This window comes from Blennius ocellaris (genome assembly GCF_963422515.1).
Source record: "Blennius ocellaris genome assembly, chromosome: 20".
NCBI lineage: Eukaryota > Metazoa > Chordata > Actinopteri > Blenniiformes > Blenniidae > Blennius > Blennius ocellaris.
Genome location: NC_137669.1, coordinates 5200851 through 5217179, shown reverse-complemented (window position 1 = coordinate 5217179; position 16329 = coordinate 5200851). Strand labels below are relative to the sequence as shown.

Genomic DNA, 16329 nt, shown 5'->3' with positions numbered 1-16329 from the left:
TCTTGTCGCGCTTCTGTCAATCAGAGTCACGGCTTCGCCCCAGTCGCCACTCGTTATCTTCAAAACGGATGCTATGTTGTTAGCCAGGCTAACGGGTGAGTTGGATTCCAAAATAAAGGACCCCAAATAATTTCAAGATAAGTCTTAGTTTATTGAAAATTAGATAATAAAAAGTTTTTTCGGGATGAGCTAAATTCAGTGGTGAGCTCAGTTTATTCCATCTGCATCACAATACCTCATCGATCCCATTAGTTGTTCCTGAAACTTGGATTTGTACACTTCCTGCACCGTAGTAATAACCGACGTGTGCAGGATGAACTGAGCTCACCATGAATGTTTCATTGGTTGAAGAAAAAGGCCTCGAGGTGGATCCAGTCAACAAATGCTTTTAAATCAATTATGATGAAGGCCTTGACCGTTCTGAATGTAATCAAATTAATCAGATTTTTGCCATTATGATGTCAACAACCCAGAAATAATATATGCAGTACCTAAAAAATATATGTTGAGTGTAGTTTCTTCTTTTTTCATTATTTATAAGATATTTAAGTATTCACCATAACTCTGGATTCCATTGTGGCTCTTGTGTTTCTATGCTGGAGCAGCAGAAACGTATAGAGCAACACTGCCCTCTGGTGGTGATTGAAGGCGAACACTGAAGAGAAGCACGAGCTGGTGACTGGCAGACCGTTTTGTTTTCTCATATCATCAGATTTCAAGTGTGAAGCCTTCAAAAAGGAGAAGTGGATTGGAAAGGAGAGAGGAGAGACTATTGGGATGCACCCCAAGTCTCCTGAAGCCAAAAACAGGACTGGCGGTGAAACTCCACCCAAACTAGAACCACCAACTAAAACAAAGAACTCTGGCAGTCGGGCCAGGAGGGGAAAAGAAACGGGGATCGTACCGTCAAGTTTAAATAAACGAGTAATGACTCCTGCTGCTGGGATGTGACGGCCGCCTCCTTCCTCCTTCCTCCTCATATCCCCCTGACTGCTTGTTGCTGTAGGAGGAGGAAACAAGGAGAGAGGAGGAGGAAACAGGAGAGAGGAGGAGGAAACAAGGAGAGAAAACACACACACACACACCCTCTGGCCTGGTGTAACAGTGTGTGGTTTCACTACAAAAACCAACAGCGCCATCTCCTGACGAGGCATCCTCACTTCATTGCTTTCGTCTCTGCCGTTTACGTGTAAACGGATATCTCTTTCAAAATGTTGCAGCGTAAACGCGAAACCCTTCGTGTTTTCACGACGAAATAAATACTTAAAATGTGACGACAAAAAACAAAACAAGTCTTTAAAGGGTTGTAACATAACTTTATTTGTTTAGCGCAGCATTTCCACTGAACAATTTTAGATTCAATATATTTTCTTTACAATTTTTTTTCTATATTGTTTTGCCATTTCCTGTATGCTAATTTTTTTTTCCTCATTTTTTTTTTTTTTTTTTTTTCAATGTTCATGTTTGTGTGTCATGTTCAGTTTGAAGTGTATTTCGTTTGTCGTCACTCATTCATACCGTCGGTAAAAAGTCAAGTCGAGTCACAGTTTAGAGATGGGTAATTCTGAGCAAATGAAAATTCTTATAAACAAGAAATAGAGAAAATAAATACACGTAAAAGAAATGAGAGGACCAGAGCAGAGGATACACCGGGACTGGTCTTGTGATGGCATATGGGAAAAAAAAAAAAAAAAAGTACTTTACAAAACACGGTAGCATTGTAAACATTTCGTAGCGTAGACGTTGCTCGGTGAAGCCGGAGCTTCCGACTTCGGGGGGGGGGGGGGGGGGGAGACACGAACAGCTTCTAGGACGGAAGACGAGTCAGATTCGAGAGATATTTAAGCGACGTCTGTTCGATCCCCGGTAGGTTACGAGGTTCCTGATCGCGCAGCCCAACTTGGACAAACTCTGAACACAATTATCCAAAAATATAGCCCTGATCAGGAAAAGAGATCAAGAAAAGCAGAAAAAGGCTAAGTATCCTCACCTCCTAGTTTCTTCTTCTTTATTTATTCCCTGTGTGACGTGTTCTAATGAGGCTTTTTTTTTTTTTCTTTTCTCCACTTCGCAGAAGTGATTAGAATTGCATTTGAATCCCTGTCGATGTATCAGAACATACATATAGTTTAAATAATACTTTTTAATGTAAATCAGTTTCTGAATCCCAGATTTTTTCCTCCTTTTTTTTTTTTTTATCTTAGAAAAAAATGTCAAGTAGTTGCCTCGGTTGGCTCCACCCAGTGGAAGGAGTGTCACCTGCGAGCGCTCCAGATAGCCGGTGGACCTTTGCCTCTTGGGGTGCCGGATTGTGGACAATATTTATTGCAGTCTTCTGGTTTCGCTTTGGGGGGTGGGGGGGGGGGTGGGGGGTGAAGCGGAAACGGGGATTCGAATGAAATGGAAGCGAGATTCAACGGAAATCTCTCGGCGACAGGAAACGGCGAACGCGTGGGGTCGAGAGTCGCGGCCGGACTTTGGTAAATCAACTTCGACGTCCCAATTCCCTAATCCGCATCGATGCGGTCTGGTTTCACGGATACGAGACACTGACGGGACGGGTTCGCTGACGAAGACGTTGGGCAAGATGAGCAAAATAAAGAAGTGTTTGGACGAGAGCTTTTCAAATCACACTGGTTTGTTTCCGTTACGAGTGACATGTCGCAATATTGCATCCATCAAAAGATTGAATGCGATTGAAAATCTCAAAGATCGTTCATGTTTTAACATCTTTGAAAAGGAATAGAGTCAGTGAGGCTGAATGTACCTTCAAAAACAAAGAACTCTTGACATTTTGACTGTCTATGCATGTGTGTGTCCATTTCTGAACCTGAACTCTGCAGTTTATCAAGTCCAGGTCTATGTCTTTGCATGTTTGTGGTCATAATGTTTGACATTTTAGTGCTACTTCGTTTAATGTCTTTCAAAGTGACGCGTCAGCAATTGTATGAGTATTTCGATGCATTTATGTTCTGAACGTTTTCACAAGCGAATCCTCTTAATCGATGTAAGCCACGGAAACCTGATTTGATGTTTTTACAAAGTAAACGGCACAAAATCGTCCAATCTCCACTTTCGGATCATTTTCAGTTTTAAAGGATAATATGCACATTTGAGCTTTTCTTCTTCTTCACAAACTAAACAATTTTTGCAAATGCACGGCGAATAAATGTCAAGTTGAAGCGCGTTTGTTTTGCGTTCAAAACTCAACATCTCCGATTGAACGAAGCCAGCATACCTATGCTTTAAAACATTTGAACGATTTTTTTTTTTTTTAATTAGCTCACGCCGCCAGACGCCATTCATCGCCGACGTATCCGCCACATCATTTCGAGTCCTGGACTTCCAGAATTCGCAGCTTGGCTGTGCACAGTGAAAAGCGTCAGAAGACTGTAATAGCGGGGGATCATCGCCACAGGACTGCAGCTGGAAAACCAGTTTTACAGAGTTAATAGAGTCCTGGTTTTTTTTTTTCCTTTGTTGTTGTTTGCTTGTTTTTTTTTTTAACCCCGCTTTAAGTATTGAACTTCCTTATTGAGGTGCCCACAGTAAAGTCTGCCACACTTCCGAAAGAAACCATGGCAAATAACGTAACGTTAAAGATAAGGAAAAATAGAGCAGCAATGTTTTTTGTTTTTTTTTTGCACAATATGTGTGCACATTCAAGTAAATAAAGAGATATAAAGGAAAAAATAATCTATAAGTCAAAGACAGATACATAAGAATCTCCAGTCTTTGTTGGTCGGATTGGCACTTTTGTGAACAGGAGTGCATTTTCATTTTTATTCAGAAATATAAATATCTTCTTTTTCCTGTTTGATGCACTGGATTTTTTTTTTTTTTTTTTTTTTAAACAATTATTTTTTCTTCTTTTTAAATCCATTTGACGTTTCAATTCTGGCAATTCTTCGCACAGAATTGTCCAGGAATCCGAAGACCTCAGTTATAAATGCCGCCGTACACGCGTGTGACGTGTAGAGAGAAGTTCTTGATGCTCAATTATTGGTGATTCGACCTCTTGTGTCTGCGGGGAGCGGCGGCCGCTCTGTGGATGACGTCTAAACGGCACTAACGGGTCGCGCGGTCCGAAAGCCGACGCTTAAAAAGCACCGCGCTTGCGATTTTGTATGTAAAAACGGAAAAATGAAGACGCGCCACGATAAGTCTTTGGTGCACTCGTTTACTCGACCCAACTGATTCTTGTGCGGAGAAGCTTTCAATCCGGGCGGCGACGTTTTGGTAATCCACAGAACGAGCCGTCCCGGTCTGATTGGGACAGAAGTCAATAGAGTCAATCAACCTCTCCCTCACACAGTGCCCGTCAGTCAAACATCATCCGACCACAGTTCTGTCCCATCACGCAAAAAAAACAAAAAAAAACAAAAAAAAAAAAAACACCCGGAGGACACCGGGCTCGTCTCAACCATAGCAAGTCGTGTGGTTCGGAGCAACGGCCGATCCAGTTTCCACAAAGGCGTCACCGACCCGGGAAAACGTCCAAGAACCCTCCCCCCCAAAAAACAAAACTGAAAAGCTAAACTCACACCGGTAGCCCTTGTGGAAACGTCCCGGCTTGCTCCGAGCCACTCATCTGTGTGAGGTGTGTGTACAGTGTCTGCTGGTGTTGTATGCAAGTGTGCATGAAGTGTGCGCAAATATATATATAGAAATATATAATGCAAATACATCAAAATTCAAACTTTGAATTTTTGTTGCTGTTAGGCTCGTCACTCGTCCGACGCGTATCCCTGGAGCCAAACTCTGAGACTCGTTAGCGGTTTGTTTTGGGTGGGGTGGGGTGGGTGGGGGTCAAAGAGGCGAGTTTTTGTTTACGCCCCCCCCCCCCTTGTCGGACAGAGAAGAGAATATTTACATCGACGGCTGTCGCCACGACGGACCCACGCAGACGCTGTCATCGGCCACCGTTCCCATTGTTCTCCACGATTATAGTGATACAGAATGCCAGAGGTTATACAATCGACTCTACCACTGTACGACACCACCACCGTCACTAACACGATCACTGCGAACACCGCTGTTAAAGCCTCGCACCCCCCCCCCCCCCCCCCCCCCCCGCCGACGCTCGCTCTCCGGGTTTGGCCAGGGACACTCGGTGACTGTAGGCATCGTTATCGAACACCATGCAAAACAACAAAAGAAGAAACCCTACCTTATACGGTGGGGCGGGGCTTGGAGGAGGGGGAGGGGCAGGGGCAGGGCAGTCCGCCAGGATCCGGGATTACCTTCACTCGCCCCCACCCCCCACCCCGTCTTTAAAGAAGACCTCCACCTACGCCTTTTATTGGTTAGATCACTTCATAATTCAAAATGATTATTAACACAGCACACGACGAACAATTGGATCTCTAACTATTCCACCCTTTAAACTATAATTCCTTCGTTTTTTTTGTTTGTTTTTTTTTGTTTGTTTTTATTTTATTCTTTAAAGCATATCCTCTAAAAACCTGAATCTCTCTCCAATATCTCATTAGGAGCCCTTCCTGTTATCAATCGTATCTCCCTCCCCCACCCCCAATAAATGTGCTTTAAAAGAAAAGGAAAAAAAAATAAACCCACACAAGAACGCCTCTGTCCCCCTCCAAAACACCAGGGTGGATGCTTGTGCCTCTAAACCACCCATGAAGAGAACATATTGTCATCAGCAGATATACAGCGGCCAGCCCTAAATCTACAGAGCTTCTCCAAACCAAAAAAGACCAAAAAAAAAAAAAAAAAGACTGGGAAAGAAGCAGATAAATAAGAGCAGGAAGGAGAAATGAATCAGAAAGCAGGAGAAGGTCATGAGCATTTCATTTTGTCTGACTGACATCAAGAGCTGGGCATGTTTTACCTCACGCCCCCCGGGTCCCAGGGCGTCCCGGCAGCAGGAACGTCCCGTCGGAGAAAGCAATCAAAGTGTGTCTGAAGAGAGAAATCGCTGCAACTGCCAATGAGGAGACCGACAAGCCGTCCGATGGCAGGAAGGTGTGCGCGGATGTGTGCGTTTCGACGCCGGGGGGGGGCAGAGGGAACGCCTCCTCTTCCATTTGGCGAGTCGGTTCACCAGTTGAGGGGGGGGGGGTCGGGATTGGAAGGGGGGGGGTTGTTATACGACGGAGGGCGGGACAGTTTTTTTTTTTTTACTTTCCTCCAATGAAACAACTGTCGGAGATGGGAGGTATGGGGGGGGGGGGGGGAGTGGTGTAGATCAGAGGAAAGAGGGTTGCTGACTTATAGCTGGAATCCCTCCATGGGGGCTTCCTGCTGGGGGAAGAGGAACTGCTGGTTGGCCTGGTCCACCTGGGGGGCCAGGCTGCTGTCCTCGTCCTCCACGCCGAAGTAGTGCTCGATGAGGTCGAAGGCCTTCTGGTAGATCTCCTGGTTGTCGTGGCTCTGCAGGAACTCGATCTTGTCCAGACCTGCAGGAGACGGAGGAGACGGAGGAAACGGTGGAGACGGTACGATGAGCGACGCAGCTTTGAATGAGAGACTTGAAGAAGCAGTAAAAACCTCCTGCACTGCAGCATTTCCATTTTTAACTTTTAGCTACTGTTCATTTACTCCAGAAATGCCCCAAATTTTCCAAACAATAACTAGAACAGATTCAACGCAGTCGTGGGTCACCGTAATAACAACCCAACTTAGTCTTCTGTTAATGCGAATGTCCGTGTTCTCCCATTGTTAATGTTTATAGTGCTCCCTGCATTCATGTGTGTAGATTCATTACACAAAACAAACAACCTGTGACCCGACATGCCAACTAGATTGTTTGCTGTTGCTGTGTAAACATGAAACGTTTCTGAAACTGAAACAGAAACACAAAAACGATGCGTTTTCACTTGAAACATTGTGTAAATGTGGCCTGGAGGTGAAACAACACTCCAGTTTATCATTAAAATTTTACTATATTAGATACTATTCCAAAGGATTGGAAGTCGCCATCATGCTGCAGCCATTCTCTCACTTACTGAGAAAATATAGAAAGAAAAAAAAAGAACCTGCAGGATGAGTTCATGTTCCATCAATGAATGTGATTAGGAGGGTTAATTTTAGATTGACATCTTGTCAAGGCTTCTAGTTTCTCATGTGACAAAGACAGGGTTATACACAGTATAATCCCATATAACCAGTAAAACCCATGAGAGTTGGAGTTTGTGTGTGTTTTTGTACCGTAGGCTTCTTCGATGAGGCTGCAGTACGGATTGACCCCGCTGCCGTTGTTCTCCTGCTTGGCCTCCTGTTCGCCCAGTCCTCAGGATGTTCTCCAGTCCGTTGAGAGCCACCTGAACGATCTTGGAGTCCATGACGGTCAGCAGGTCGCACAGGGGCTTAATGCAGCCCAGGTTAACCAAATACCTGCAGGGACACGGGAAGACGTCTCATTAGACAGCGATGTTCCATTTCAAACAGCGGGTTGTTGTACGGTGTGGGGAAAGCGTGGGAGCACGTCACACTGAATCTACATGTGACCTCAAAACCGAGAGAAGGCCGAGTCGGCAGTCTGTGTTCAATTATTGCTCATTAAGCATGAAGCTCATTGAATTTGTTTTGAACTGCGTGAGACAGAAATAATTTAAATTAAATGCCGTAAGAGAGATGCGTCTTATTTTTGTTTGGGAAAATATTCTTCCCAATAAAGGCAAAAAAGAAAACAAATATTAATTGGATGAACGTGAAAATAATCGACATTTTAAATCAATTTGAAAAATCCTTGTTGGTTGCAGCCCTAGTTTGAGGCGTATTGTTCTGTCCACATATACGTGAGGTTTCATTACAAAAACAAGCAACAGCGCCCACTCATGGCCCGGCATGTCAACTCCATTGTTTTCAGTGTCTCTGCTGTTTCCATGGAAACAGACATCATCAAAGCTTTGCCGCATAAAGGTGAAAATGCTCTGATGCGTTTTCACTTGAAATGCCATGTAAGTGGGAAAAGAAATAACACAAAATAATCCAGTGTAACAATGCTTCACCTCATTGTGTATAATGTTCACGTGCCAATTTATACATAAGCATAGATTATGTATGTATTGACACTTAAGGAAGATACTTGTAAATAGAATTTAAACTAAAAAGTAAAACAAAAAAACAAATACAAGAATAATTTTCTGTAATTAATAGAAATTATCATGTTAAAGCAACATCTCTAATTATAAAATATCTGATTTCAGAGAGATTCTTAAACTGATGAAAGTTGATGCTTAAGCAGCAGGAAACAAAGAAATTAAGCCTTTTTGAAATATTCTCTCCACATGACTTTTCACGACAATTCTGGGAGAACTACTTCATCACAATATTCAAAACACTATCAGTTCAACTACCAAGCCTCCACACACACGGTCTTCCTGAAAACTGGACTCAGTTTACAGGAAAAAAAGCAATTTCTCAAGTTCCTGCAATAATGTGAATTATGATTAATGACCTTTGTATGTACAAGTCTTGTTTAATTCAATGACCTTTCATTTGCTAGAATACAACTTTAGAAAAACTGAAGTGACTGCACAAAGAAAGAAAGAAAGGGATAATGAAGTGAAGGAAATGGGACCTGATCTGCTCCGGGGTTCCTCCAGAGGTGGCGTTGGTGATGGCCCACGCCGCCTCTTTCCTGGTTCTGAACTCCGCTTTCTGAAGAATGTCGATCAGCACCGGGAAGATGTTGGCATCGATTACGGTCTGTGGAGGGAAACAAGTCAAATCGGCGACTTTATTACATTCTAGCAACACTTCGTGATCAGAGGAGTAAATATTGTTTTCAGACAGCAGAAAAAGAAAGAAAGAAAAAAAAAAAGAAGAGGTTGGACTCTTTTGGGAAAAGACTCGCAGGCATCGCTTGTCATTACATAAAGGTCAACGCCTGCAATAATGCAATAACGCTGTACCGCAGACACATTTAGCTTAATCTGCTGTAAATAGGCCTCAAAGAAACAATCAACATTTTTACTCCTCTTGAAAATCGAATCACGACGTCATCCACTTTGACATTTACGGCAAGTAACGGAGTGAGAAAATCTCCCAAAATGTCACACGAGGGGGAAACTTGTCCGTGAAGAACGAGCAGAGTAACGAGGGTGCTTTGCGTTGGAAATGTGAGGGACTCCGTTTTATGAAGAAAACTAGCAAAGAGGCGAAATAAGGTTGACAAACTTGCAATAAATCATATTGAGTCAGAGGTTTTTAGTGAGTAATTGTTTCATACGACAGGCCAACGTCTTTTTGTTTGAATTTGTTGACGTCATTTGTGAGGCTTCACTTTAACAGACCAGAGAACAGAATCTACTATGATGACACCAAGACGGGTAATCAGACAAAACGCGTCATTTTTACATTTAAGTTTCAGAAAAATGTGTTCAGACATTTTGAAAACATCCATTTAGAGGGAAATGCTGCACTGCACACACTTTCCTGACTGACTGCTTTCACAGCGCAGCATTCAGTGATTACATTTGCACTTTTTGAAAGACTTTTCTTTTCAGGCCAACAAGTTGAAGCCACTCTGAAGTGGAATTGGGGCTCTGATCCGTTTTACTGAACACTGTTCATATCGTAGCTTATATTTCAGTCAGACTGTTTCACTTTTAAGTCGAATTCATGTTTTTGAATTGGAATATCTTGTCCCAATTCAGACAGAGATGCTAAAACTAGTTCAAGTGGATCAGAGATTCCAAATGCATGATCTTCTTCTCTTCTCTATAGGACAGCACAGAGTGATATTGTGATATTTGTTTTGTTATGACTGAGTAAAGTTAAAAACATTGAGAAGAATTTTGATTCTATAAGCGACTTTTACAATAATTCCTGCAGAGCAAAGCTTCCAATGAAGCATTTAGCTTTAGACAACTTAGTTGCTCCAATAATTTAGTAGAACTATATTTGCAATATAGCAACAGCACTGCAACCATTGGATTGGGAAAGTATCGGTATCAGCAGTTACTTAAATATGAAAAATCGGATCGGTATCAGGAGCCAAGAATGTGGTCAGGACGTCCCGAGTTCAAACGCAGTTGCATTTTTCCCCATTTAAAGAGTTTCACTCCACTTTGGGAGCGGTTTTCAACAATGAGCGCTTTCAGTGACTGAGTGTAAACGAGGCCTGAAACCACAGAAGAAGGGTCCCACCTGTATCTGCGCTCTGTTTCCTGCTGTGATGTTGGAGATGGTCCAGCACGCCTCCTTGCGAATGGACTCTTTAGCGCTGCTGAGAAGGTGGAGCAGGCAGGGCAGGGCCGAGCAGTTCAATACCACCTGCACACAGTGAAAACAGCTTTACGACGGTCACGTTATTACACTATATTCATCAGAAAAACTGCTACATTACATTTATCTGATAGGGCTTTCCAACTACACTTTCGAATTTAATCCTATTAATATTCATCTCTTGTACACCGATACTAGGCAAAATGTGAACATAATCAGACCAGATCACATTGTCTGAAAGTTTGTATGAAGATCGATTAGACGAGGGAAGTCCAACATGAGGCCTGTGGGCCAAAACCGACCAGCATCAAGCTCTAATCTACATTAAAAAACCAAGCAAATGGTGAACGCTTCAGTTTTAAAAGTCGATTTTATTGAAACCCTTTGGTCCATGTCTAGTTAAATACCACCTGAAGCATTTTACAAGTAGTGGCACTGGGGAAAAAACTCCTCAGTTCTCATATGCATCTATCATGAGTAATTGCACAATATCAACCAACGTAAAGCCAGTGTGCCTCAGGGTGTCACACAGTGTGTGTGTGTGTGTGTGTGTGTGTGTGTGTGTGTGTGTGTGTGTGTGTGTGTGTGTGTGTGTGTGTGTGTGTGTGTGTGTGTGTGTGTGTGTGTGAGCCAGAGGCTTTAAACCACCTTGATTTCCATTATCTCTGACCTGTGTCTGGATGTCGTCTCCGGTCACGATGTTCCCCACGGCCCTCAGTGCGGGCGAGGCCACCTTGTAGTCGGTGTGCCTGCGGAGCGAGGACAGTATTCAAACTATTTCCCCAAGTCAAATTGACGGGCGGTGGAGAAACGGGCGAGTGGGGTCGTCGCTTACATGAGGAGCTCCACCAGGCGCCTGCACACGCCCGAGTCGATGACCGCCTGGATCTTGTCGTTGGGGCCGTCGGAGAGGTAGGACAGGGCCCAGCACGCGTCTGCCAGCAAGTCGGGGTCGGAGCTGAACAACAGCCTGGAGAGGACGGGCAGGCAGGGCGACACCTGGGAGGCAGATCAGGAATGGACCGCATTCATCACACGTGCTCTGACGGCACGATTCATCTTCCGCTTTATCTTTAAGATACAACTTTGGAGTGTTTAGGTAGTACCTTTTCAAAAGCAGGAGGTGGGTTTTTCCCTCTACACAGATTGGACAGAGCCCACACGGCGTTCCTGATCATGGTCAGCCTCGCTGATTTGGTCAAGAGCCTGAAACAGAAGAAAAAACCGTGAAGTGAACCGTGGGGCACGGGGATTGAAAAGCGGGGGGGGGGACCAACTCACATCAATAGTGGTGGAAGGATGTTGCAGTTGAGCACGTAGTCCCTGCACACTGCGCTGTCCCCGGCGATGTTTCCCAAGGCCCACACGGCCTGCCGATCAAGGAACACAAACTTTTATATCGGATATTATTACAGTCAATCTTTAGAAATCGTCAAGAAAAAGATGGTTCAGTTGCTCCTTTAACAAATCTACAGGTTTAAAATGAATGAAATAGGAGCCTTGAAGCAGACTCGTCTTTCTCCTACTTGTTCCTGAACGTCCTCGTAGTCGGAGTTGAGCAGTTCTATAAAGATGGGCACCGCTCCGGCCTCGATCACCGTCTTCGTCTGGAGAGACGTCCCTGACGCGATGTTGGTGAGCGCCCAGGCGGCTTCGAACTGCCGGCGCAGAAAGAAGATCAGCCTCCATCAACATCACTAAGCTCACAGACTTCTTTCATCGGGGTGAACAGACACACGTTTCATTTTCCTCTGTCGAACACGGTTTTTGATTCGCCAGCTTGCTTGGTAAGAAAACTCACAAATAATGCAGGAAAGCTATATGTGGAGTAGAAATAGATTCAAGTCAATAAAAACTGGACCACGGGTTTAAATTGGCCTTCAGGTCAGAGTTAGGACAGCTCAGCCTTAGGGTCCATTGACGCGTCACTTTATTCCCAAGTGAAAACTCAAAACTGCTGTAGTGCTTTGGGTGTCGGTTTCCATGACCACTAAGAGAAAAGCATTTTGATTTACAAAATAGTGACTTTTCTGAGCTGTTGTCCATCATCCAGTTCCTATCCATCCCCCCCCCCCCGTCCACAGTGGGATGTGGAGACCGTTAAATGATGTGTGAATTCCCTGGCCTCTGCATCCGCATGTATGATGTCTACTTTCTGTGTTTGTCACTTTCTTTTGGCCAAAATGCAGGAATCATTCTAATCAAGTCTCTAATCAAGTCTCTGATCCAGTTTCCTCAGACCACCAACGGGCGTGCCCGCGAGTACCCGACCCAGTGCAGGACTCTGCTGCGAAGGCTGACACTCGCAGTGGTGGTGTATTTGCAGCAATTAAAAAAAAAAGAAAGAAAGAAATTTAAAGGAGTGGTGGTGAGGATTTAGGAATGGCCACTCCTAAATTAATGTGGCGGAAACACCCGCAGACATCGTTTCCAAAACATTGCCATGTAAATGTGAAACTCTTCTGAAAGCAAAACGTAAAAACGATGTGTTTTCACTTGAAACAGGGACTTGAAATGTTTGTTGTAAATAAAGATAAAACGTGAATTGATCTGAAACAATACGGGTTTGGAAATGAACAGCTGTAATGCAGAATGACCTGTTTCAATCCATCAGGCGACAGCCTCCTTTGGAGTTTCAAAATTAATGCAATCGCAACCACAACTAGTGAGTGTGTACAAACCTATGAGTAAAGAAATGTAACCCTGTAAAATCTAGAAAACAAACAATAACTATCCGTTATTGTATATATATATATAAAGTTTAGGAAAATAATTAAAAGTTTGACTCTTGACTTGTTTCTTTCTGTTGCATTTGCTTCAAAACAATTAAAACTAACATGATGGAAGAAGGCCTCCACCTTCCCGGGAGGTTCCAGACTGTGTGTCAGCGTTTCCATGTTGTCCTGAACTGACCTGTAGTGTACAGTTGATGCTCTTCTTCAGGAACTCCACAAACCTCTCCACCACTCCGGGTGTGCTTATAACTTCATCAATCGGTGGGTTTGGCTCTAGAATGAAACAAAGGGAGGAAAAAGTGTAAACAAATAAAAAAAAAAACCACACACACATGGTGGTGTTGTATCCCCCAGATGAGTCAACAATCCGTACCTTTGGAAAGCAGCTTCCTGAACTTCTGTGTGGTGGCCAGCTGAAGCTCGGGGTCTTCTGAGAAGAGCATCTCCACCATGTCTCTGGTAATGACTCCTTCCTGTGGAGGAAACAGCAGCTATCAGAGTGCACTTTTCTCATTTTATAATATGAAATGAGCTCGCGACCTTATGGCGAGAGGAACAACATCAGCATGAAGCAAGCTAAAGATTGAGGTTTGTGAAAACATAAATGCTGAACGATTCATCCCATCTTAAACATTCTGCAGTGATCATTTTACACCAGCTGGCTTTAGATCGGGTAAAAACAGGAACGCATGGATTGTTTACCGTCATGACGAACTAACGATACGAAGGTTGGATGCTGGGCAGTTGGAGCGCCATCTTTTAGGGAGTGACGAGGGGAAATGTGACACTCACTGTTACCGGCGAGCTGAGGTACGAGTCCACCAGCGGACTCTCGAACATGGTTTCGTCTTCATTGAGAACGTCGACGTTCCTCCTCTTGAAGAGCTGCGGCGAGAGGATTGTTGGTGTGAGGCTGCGGGAAGTGTGTGGAGAGTCAATCTGGCGAGGAAGAGGTTGTTACCTGCTGCTCTCGCTTCTGTTTCCTGAGCTGGATGCCCTCCTCCTCTCTCCTGCGCCTCATCTCCTCGGGGTTCAGTGCTTTGTTCTTGTAGCGGTTCATCCGGTAGTTATCCTTGGCCGGACTGGCTGACGGCTCTGTCGGGTCGAGAGCACACAAGGAGATGGGGGTTAAAACATTAGCCTTTCGTTTTTTTTGTCTCTAGAATATTTTGCTGAGGCAAGGAGGCGGTTCAAAAGCTATACATCGTATAGCAAGGTAGATACTGAGCCAATGTTTGTGTTTAAGGAAAACACATTTTTTGTTTTGTTTTGGATGCTCAATGCCACTGGAAAAAGCTACTGTCTCGATGAAAAATGGGTGAATACAAAACTTTTTGAAAATGCTCCATCTCCGTGGAAACATGGGAAAACTACTTTTTGAGAATCCATGGAGACGGTGGAAAACGGGGGGCAACAGCGACAGAGGGTGACCATTTCCATAGTAAATATACTGGGACAATGAGTTGGCTTCGGAGGTGCCATTACAAATGAGATCATGTTCTGGTTTCTGAGCCTCAACAATTTCCAGTACAAGCTCACATACGAGTGCAACATGCATGTGGATGCTCTGCTGGGAGGACAACATGCCAGCGCAGGAATCTCTGAGAGGAGCCGGGTTCGACCAGGAGAACAAAGACTGAAAGAAAGCCGCCACGCTTAACCTGAACTCCACTGATGTAGAGTCAAGATTAGGGCCTGTTCACGGCATTATTCAAGTGAAGAACCATTATTTTTTTGCATTTTTCTTTCAGAATAAATTTGCAATTCCACAGCAATGTTATAAAAACGATTTCCATTCACATGTCAACAGCAGAAACACTGACAACAATGGAGCCGGTGATGTAGTGAGCATGTAGGGCCATGGAGTCGTGTGTGTGTTCTAAAAGACAACAGTTCAAAGGCTTCCTTCGTCCCTACATTAAATCCAACATACTGCGGGGAAAGCTTTCGTCTGTGTTTCGCCCACATGTCAGTGAGTTTGTAAAAACACCCATAATGCAACAGTACAGCTGACGTTTTTGTGGGGTATTTCACTGTAATTAGCACTAGAACATTCCCATGAAATTTACTTTATGTTGAGATTGTAGTCACTTTTGGTAGTAATTGTATAATTTTGTGAAAATATATACATTTTCATCACGTATACTGTTCAACACATTAGAAAAACGTAATGAATCCTCTTTTTTTAATGCCTTTCTTAACTGCCTTGTTTCAATGCGTTTCCTTAATTTCTTTGTAAAGAACGATAAATTGCTCCGTGTTATCCCGTGAGAAATCATCCTTGAAAAGACAGAATCGACCAGAAGCAATATTCCTCTGGAAAACACTGGAGTCACATGTTGGGCTGATTAGCATCAAGGCTGCCAGATCTGTCAGAAAATAAAGACAGGGTGTGGATGGGGCTACTCGATGTAATCTTGGTGACTTCTATTTAGTCCTTGGTAGCGAAATCGTGAGATATTGTCTTCAGACTCGTCAAACAGAGCTAAAGGTCGTCTTAACATTAAGCTAAGCTAATTGTACACAACATGCTTACTCCTTGCTGTCCTGCTTGTTTGTTGGTCACTAACTTAGCAATCACACAGATTAAAAAAGTTATATATACAATAATAGCGCTGGTATATATTGACACAAGAGGCTATAAGTTAAGACGTCAAACATTTATTTAAAATACGTGGTAGCATGAGGCTCGATGCTAGCGCTGTTAGCCAACTTTCCGCGAATTGGTTGAATAGGTACGTTTCACCGTCTCTCATGTGCGTAAAACAGCCTTGTTTGGCATCTAAAAAGTGGTGGATAACGTCAAAATGTCAAATATTGTCATGACAATGCTTTTAAACGGAGATAACGTGAAGTGAGGAGTCATACGTAGCAAGCTAACGCCTAGCCGCTAAGCTCACGACCTGGGTTTCATAATCGCCCCTTTTTCGACGACGCAGAAATATTTTAACACAAACCTACACGCGTATCTTGACTGTAGCTTACCCATCGTGTCGTGTGTGATTTGTAATGTCGAGTCGCGAAGCTTTAAATCGGTTTGAAGTCCTCTGACACTTCTTAGCTTCTGGAGAATTTGCTCCTGTAAGCAATATGTCCGCCGGAGACGGAAACGACGAGTGACACCGCCGAGGGCCAACCGGCAGGGGGCGCTGCAGGCCTGCGAAACAAGAGAGGAGGGTGCCAGGTTTGATTGTTTTTAGCCGAAACATAAAGGAACATTCTCTCCTTTCCTATTTATTTTACCTTTACATCCAAACAGTGCAAACAAATAGTAAACAAAACCAAAACAAACAACTTTAACAGAAAGTTTTCACAAATAATGCATTATTATAATCTTAAGCTGTATGAAAGTAATTACAAAGAAAGAACTATAACAAATACAAATAAGGATGACATTTTT

General features: G+C 43.6%; 1 protein-coding gene across 1 annotated transcript; it reads right to left on the bottom strand.

Annotated features, from left to right (window-relative positions):
* Positions 1-1026: 1026 nt before the first annotated feature.
* On the bottom strand, positions 1027-16022 carry LOC308144853 (importin subunit alpha-7-like). Its single transcript, XM_080516098.1, is given in 15 exon segments — positions 1027-6419; positions 7171-7249; positions 7251-7356; positions 8546-8673; positions 10117-10242; positions 10865-10943; positions 11030-11193; positions 11301-11400; positions 11476-11564; positions 11721-11852; positions 13108-13202; positions 13303-13402; positions 13722-13814; positions 13891-14024; positions 15915-16022. Coding segments are annotated over 15 exon segments (1617 nt in total). The 5' UTR covers positions 15919-16022; the 3' UTR covers positions 1027-6231.
* Positions 16023-16329: the final 307 nt, after the last annotated feature.